Here is a 6,000-nt window from a genome sequence, read left to right as displayed (position 1 = left end):
GTAATACTGTTGGAAACCTCATAGTGACAACATCCCAAGAGTGACTAGAGTCAGACATTTGCAAAGATTCAGCTCTTGGGGGCACAATGTTTCCATTCCGTCTTGTACATTATTTAAAAAGAAAAAAGAACATTGAAAAAAACAACTGTTACATTTAATCTACAGTATGTTTGAGTAGCTGATGAAATTTTGCTTTGCTCATTCCTCACTAGAGCCTGTGTCAAACATTTTCAAATAATGTTATTTTCAAATAATGTTTGATAAAACACACAGAGCACCCTTCAACCATCTCCCCCGCCTAAATGGGAATTTATGATTGTCAACCTATCTCAACATGTGGCCATGTGACATTTGCGAACTATTTTAAAAGCAAACTTTCTGTGAACCGTTTTCAAAATCAACTCGGTGGGTGACAACTTATGACAGACTAAATGTTATCTTAAGTGAAAGAATAAATGTCGAGGGCCTGTTCTGATCTGAATCTGGTAAACCCCTCCAGCTTCTTCAGTATGTATATCATAGTCTGCAAAGAAACAAAATACAAAGATCAATTGTTGATGCATAACATGTCTACATAACATTTTAAAAAAAAATACAAAAAAATCACTCCCATGTGAAGTGAGGGGCGCTCTTATCATCTTACAACATCGAGGAGGCTATGATTAGGTGATGTAATGATGATGCAAAACGAACATTAAATTATCTTTATTGTTAAGGCGTTTTTAAAAACAAACATTGAACTATCGCCCCAAAAAAATTATACATTATTCATTCGTCCATGATGCATACCTCAGGAAGCATCACATCCAAGATGAAGTCCATATGGTCTAGGTCATTGGACAGCTGTAGCGTTCCTTTTACGAGTCTGACCAACTCGTTTGTCTAATTGGGGGAGATAGACATAATTAACTGACAACTAATAATGTATACATGTATACAGTGAGATTGTATCTTCTTAACATTAAAAATACCTCATTTTCCATGAAAACTGTGAACTTCCTCCGTCTCAAGCTGTCCCGGAGCTTGCAACATCCCTGCTTGTTCTGGTACAGGTACAGTCTGCTTGAGAGTTGCTGTCCTGATGTCAGGGTTGTGTGAAGAGCCTGAGAAAGCAGACGCAAATTACATCTAAAGAACTCAATATGCAAAGTAACATACAACTTTAGTTTGAAAATGTGCAAATCTCTTACCTGGATTTCTGGTCCCGTTACCACCCCAGCAATCCCAGCTCTGCTTAATTCCAACGTCCTGTAGTGAAATAGAATCCCTTTTGTTATCCCATAATTACCAACAAGCTTATAACACTGCCCAGAAAACAAATTGCAAACCTTTCCAGTGAATGGGGATGCTTGTTACATCCACAGCAAAAACTGTCCACTGGGACTGCGATTCCAGCGCAGTGTGTGTGGAGCCACCCTTGGCACCTCTGACACTGGACCATTAGGGGGTTTGCGTGTTCAGGATACCACCATCTAATAACATATGCACTTTTTGCTTAAAAAGGGGAATACCACTCATTTTCAACATTTTACCATTAATATACATTATAGTTGTGTGGAAATAATACAAAGGTCCCCCCATTCTGTGTTGCCGACAACTGGAGGTCTGAAGAAAAAATAAAATCAGTAACATTATGAAGTACATCTTTTTTTCAGACCTCCAGTTCTAGGCAACACAGAATGGGGGGGACTTTCTTATTTCCACACAACAATAGTGGTATTCCCCTTTAAGTGATATTTGCAAATTTCACAATTTGTCCCATCACTTACCTTTTCTGGAAGATGCAGACATCAATAGAGGCAGCCATACAGTCATGATCCTAAAATTTAACATAGGGAACAGGTCATTTTACAGAACAGTAAAATAAGTGTAACCAGACAAATACAAATTTCAACTTGTTCATGCGCTATTAAGAAACATGCCTCGTTGTCTGCGTCGTTGTCTGCGTCCTCCCGCACTTTCAGTGCATCATCTGACCAATGGGCAAATTTCCTTCCTTGACTATATTAGAAAGAAGGTTTAGGTTAGATTCAGAGACTTAAAAATGTCAAAATAAATTGCATTACATTATTTTACTCTTTTACCCGCCGAGAGTGAAATTCTCCATCAGAAGCAGACACCACCACAGCCTTATCTTTGGTATGTCCATCTAAGAAATAAACAAGAGTCAACAAACTTCAAAATGAAGACTTAATGAAGGTTTGTGTGTAAATGTGTACAATTTCAACTCACAAAACTGAAGTCAAATGGCTCATCAATCACCAGGTGGAGAGCATACTGCAACACATTTCAAGCATACAATGTAATTTTCATTCAATAACCAGTACGCAATAAGTACAGTAATAACAGCTTTGTGTGTCAATTTAATTTACCATCAGCATGAAGACTCCACAACACAGTCCATCCATCTGTAGGGGGATGTTCTGGAAGAAACAGAATGGTTCAAGTCTAACGCATAATACACCTACAGTAGATGAATACAGTATACATCATTTCTTTATTACTACCTTATTCTTCATGACAGTCCAAAGCCCAGGCACCATTTTCATAGCCATTTTACTGCAAAATAAACATGTAATTACTATTTACAAGTTGTAGTGGCAGAAAATACTACACTGCACATGACTTGATGGATTGAGTCAAATGTATGATATCAGCACGGTTACCGTGGTTACGTTTAAACTCATCTGATAGTTCCATGCTTAAGATGGGGTGTAAGTTAGAAATATAAAATGTCATACATTTGAACCAGTCCAGATCTCACTCTCCTATAAAGCCATACAGAACAGAAAGAAATACCCAACTCATCCAAGAGTGCATGCATTTCACAGCAACAGAAGTTATGCAGCAGAACACATGCAACCAAGCAATACAAGTCATACATGCAACATAAAACATGCAACCAAGCAATACAAGTCATACATGCAACATAAAACATGCAACCAAGCAATACAAGTCACACATGCAACATAAAACATGCAACCAAGCAATACAAGTCACGCCAGCACAACACATGCAGCTGTACAACTCATAGAAGGTAATTGGGCCATTTGAAATTAAGGGCCAACTTTTGAACGTCGGGCCAACTTTTGAACTTGAGGGCCAACTTTTGAACTCGAGGGCCAACTTTTGAACTCGGGCCAAAATTGCATTAAAAATAACCTGAAAAGTGAGAGATTTTCCTGACTGCCAAAGCCATGAGGGTTCTTAGAGTCTAAGAAGTGCAAGACTTTGTCTTTTGGTCTTATGACCTGAGAAACAGTGGTAAAGAAGTTGCAAAAAAGAATTAGCATCATGTGTAACCTCTATTTTTCTTTAAAAGCAATTGTGAAACAGAGCTGCTACCTTTAAACAGATCTTAAATCTGAGTTTTCTGTATACCATTTAAATAGTCATGAGAAAAATGCTGCCATTTGTCCCAAAGTGACTGAAAAGAAGTGCTGCTATTAGTTTCAAAAAAGCTTTATAACCCGTTATAACATGTACATAACGATGCAATGTGACATAGCTCCATTTACAAAATGCTGTACCCTGTCCAACTGTATATACTTTCTCCACTTTCAACTGTTTTTATTGTATTGAGAGTTTGTGACACTTGCTTTGGCAATGTAAACGTTTGTTTTCTAATGCCAATAAAGCTCCTTTGAATCGAATAAATTATTTTTGAGCGGTACAAACCACTCCAGCATGTGACTATGTGTGTCTATTTGTCGGTAGCAGCACGTTACTGTGTCATACATCATGATAAGAGGCACCGCTCACTTCACCTTCACACACACACACACACATGTGGTTTTCAATTACATGACCAAAATAATATTGTCAAAACAATATTGACACTGATCACAGAAGTATACATTACTCTATTAAAGTAGTTACAGGGGGTGCATACTTAGTTTAGACTAGTCATTGGTTAGACATTGGTTAAGGTTAGGTTTAGGTGTGCTGCCCCGTGGGAGGTTAGGTTTAGGGTGAGGGTTTGAGATAGGTTGTAGTTGTAGGACTAATGACTGGTCTAACCAATGACTAGTCTAAACTAAGTACTGCACCCGTTACAAAGTTATAAAGACTACATTTGTTGACATGCAAAAAGCCTTACACTGAGCATCCAGTGTCCTGGTTTCCATGTCGGGCATAGGATGAGGTCTTTAGAAGCTGCATCATCCTACGAGAATAAGGGAAAAAAAGTTTTAATGTAGACTGGCATACAAAGTTTTTAGAAGTTAGAGCTTTCATTTATATTGATCAGATAAGTTTGATGATCAATTACCGGTAGGGACAGAAAGGGATCGTCATCATATGGTGCCTTCCATGACGCCACCACATACGCATCCATGGTGACTACATCCTTTCCCTGTAAATACATACTACCTTTCAATATGTCCAAAAACATTTAAATAATTTCTTAAGAAACTTAGAAACACAACTTACTCGACATCTGGCAATCTCAGAGATCATGGTGAGACAGCAGTTGACAATCTGTAAAGTTGCATGAAGCATAAGTTGAGTTTTAGAAAATTGATCTTTGCCTTTTGAGATCATGATATCGTTGCTGTCGGGAAGAAACCTCCTAAGTCCATTTTAGATTTCTTTGTTGTTGCATAAATCAGTGCTATTGAACACCCTTTATGTCTGTGTGTTGTTTTGCAGATATTGAACCAATGGAAAGTAGTAAAAATTACTTTGGACAAAACCACTTAAGGCCATTGGACTCCACCACCTCTACCCCTCTCATGGAAGTCATTGACAATATAGAAAGTCACAACACCAACTTTGATGAGACTGTATTGCTTCGTTTTCAAAATATAAGGTTTTAATTTCCTGAAAAATGAACATTTTGGAGTTAGGTGGTTTCCTCCCGACAGCAGAGATATAGTACTCACCGTGGCTTCCACCTCCCTCTCCAACCCCAAAGTCAGGAAATCTTTGCGCTTTAAAGTTATTGCGCCGACATCAATAATGTGCTCTTCAGGAGAACGTTGCCCATTCAGCACATAGTCAAGCTTTAACAGTCAAGGAAAGAAATTGTACACATTATTGTAGCAATGTCACAACACATAGTCTGACAGTTTTCTTTTTTTTTTCTTTGTACCAGTGTCTGCTGTCCCCCATGGAAAGCGAAGTCCCAGTCTCTTCTTCCCCGGATGTTTTCAGGTGATGTTAGAGCCTGGCAGCCATCGTCACATACTGACAGAACAAGATGAAAACCGAAAGACAAAAAGGACTGCATCAGCTACAGAAAAAAAAGTGTGTCATATTAGCCAAGATACCATGCCCAATACCACTGCATCTGTCACCTGGTTCTGCATGGTATGGCTGATCCATCAGTGAATCCTGTGGAGACAGATCCATGTCCCATGATCCTTGAACAAGATCCTCTGGCAGAATCCCCTGGACAAGATCATCAGACGACACGGGGTCTTGTCCCGAGGACACTGGCAGGTGGTCTTGTACATCAGATGAAACTGGCAGGGGGTCTACAGCAGAGGAGGCTGCCAGAGGGAAATTGCACATTTACAAAAAGATTTAACATTTAACAGGCATTTAACATGAAATCTTTCTAATTAAAAAGAGAAACATAAGTACCCATGACTGCCTGGCTGTATACATTGAATTGGACCGCTTTTCCAAAGGTGTTTTCAATGCGTGTTGTAGTCTCCTTATTCAGCCTGGCGTTTCTGTGATGCAACATATTTCTTAACATGAAGATGTAGGTTGCTGGTGCCGTGTTGTTGAGGAAATAATTAGCTTTCCTCATGTGTGCGAAGAACTGTTCTACAACTTGTGTGTTGAGAAGCCCAGACAGCTGTGGCACCAAACCCACACGTCGCAGAACATCCTTTGGATCTGTGGAATTGCCTTCGTGGAATTTGTCACTCAGAGCATAATGCTCTTTGGAGCCTGTGTATGGATGACAGTCAACAGCAGAAGGATTCTGCATTTCCGACAGCCAAGGAAGATCAACATGAATTCTACCCTCTCTGGCATCTCTGATGTTTT

General features: G+C 39.2%; 2 protein-coding genes across 2 annotated transcripts; both read right to left on the bottom strand.

The window, feature by feature from the left end:
- Positions 1-431: 431 nt before the first annotated feature.
- Positions 432-1,814, bottom strand: LOC306919079 (uncharacterized protein). The gene is made up of 6 exons (XM_079531914.1): positions 1,770-1,814; positions 1,329-1,472; positions 1,191-1,248; positions 972-1,103; positions 790-882; positions 432-523 (listed from the first exon to the last, which is right to left on the bottom strand). The coding sequence occupies exons 1-6, from the start codon at positions 1,805-1,807 to the stop codon at positions 440-442; spliced, it is 549 nt and encodes a 182-aa protein (XP_079388040.1). The 5' UTR covers positions 1,808-1,814; the 3' UTR covers positions 432-439.
- A 116-nt stretch (positions 1,815-1,930) lies between these two features.
- On the bottom strand, positions 1,931-5,351 carry LOC306919078 (uncharacterized protein). The gene is made up of 10 exons (XM_079531913.1): positions 5,298-5,351; positions 5,093-5,187; positions 4,884-5,003; positions 4,432-4,479; positions 4,271-4,354; positions 4,100-4,165; positions 2,508-2,559; positions 2,373-2,423; positions 2,233-2,277; positions 1,931-2,001 (listed from the first exon to the last, which is right to left on the bottom strand). The coding sequence occupies exons 1-7, from the start codon at positions 5,323-5,325 to the stop codon at positions 2,557-2,559; spliced, it is 444 nt and encodes a 147-aa protein (XP_079388039.1). The 5' UTR covers positions 5,326-5,351; the 3' UTR covers positions 1,931-2,001; positions 2,233-2,277; positions 2,373-2,423; positions 2,508-2,556.
- Between the last annotated feature and the right edge of the window lie 649 nt (positions 5,352-6,000).

This window comes from Electrona antarctica, assembly GCF_951216825.1.
Source record: "Electrona antarctica genome assembly, contig: scaffold_235, whole genome shotgun sequence".
Classification (NCBI taxonomy): Eukaryota; Metazoa; Chordata; class Actinopteri; order Myctophiformes; family Myctophidae; genus Electrona; species Electrona antarctica.
This window is presented reverse-complemented; position numbering and strand designations above follow the sequence as displayed.

What these genes read in the sequence shown, in the direction of transcription:
- LOC306919079 (XM_079531914.1), bottom strand. Translation starts at nt 1,807, where the DNA reads ATGGCTGCCTCTATTGATGTCTGCATCTTCCAGAAAAG. An exon ending in TAACGGGACCAGAAATCCAG is followed by an intron (nt 1,104 to 1,190) that starts GTAAGAGATTTG and finishes CTGCTTTCTCAG; the next exon opens with GCTCTTCACACAACCCTGAC. An exon ending in TGGATGTGATGCTTCCTGAG is followed by an intron (nt 524 to 789) that starts GTATGCATCATG and finishes GTTTCTTTGCAG; the next exon opens with ACTATGATATACATACTGAA.
- LOC306919078 (XM_079531913.1), bottom strand. Translation starts at nt 5,325, where the DNA reads ATGGATCAGCCATACCATGCAGAACCAG. An exon ending in AGAGGGAGGTGGAAGCCACG is followed by an intron (nt 4,480 to 4,883) that starts GTGAGTACTATA and finishes GCAACTTTACAG; the next exon opens with ATTGTCAACTGCTGTCTCAC. An exon ending in CTGAGATTGCCAGATGTCGA is followed by an intron (nt 4,355 to 4,431) that starts GTAAGTTGTGTT and finishes ATGTATTTACAG; the next exon opens with GGAAAGGATGTAGTCACCAT.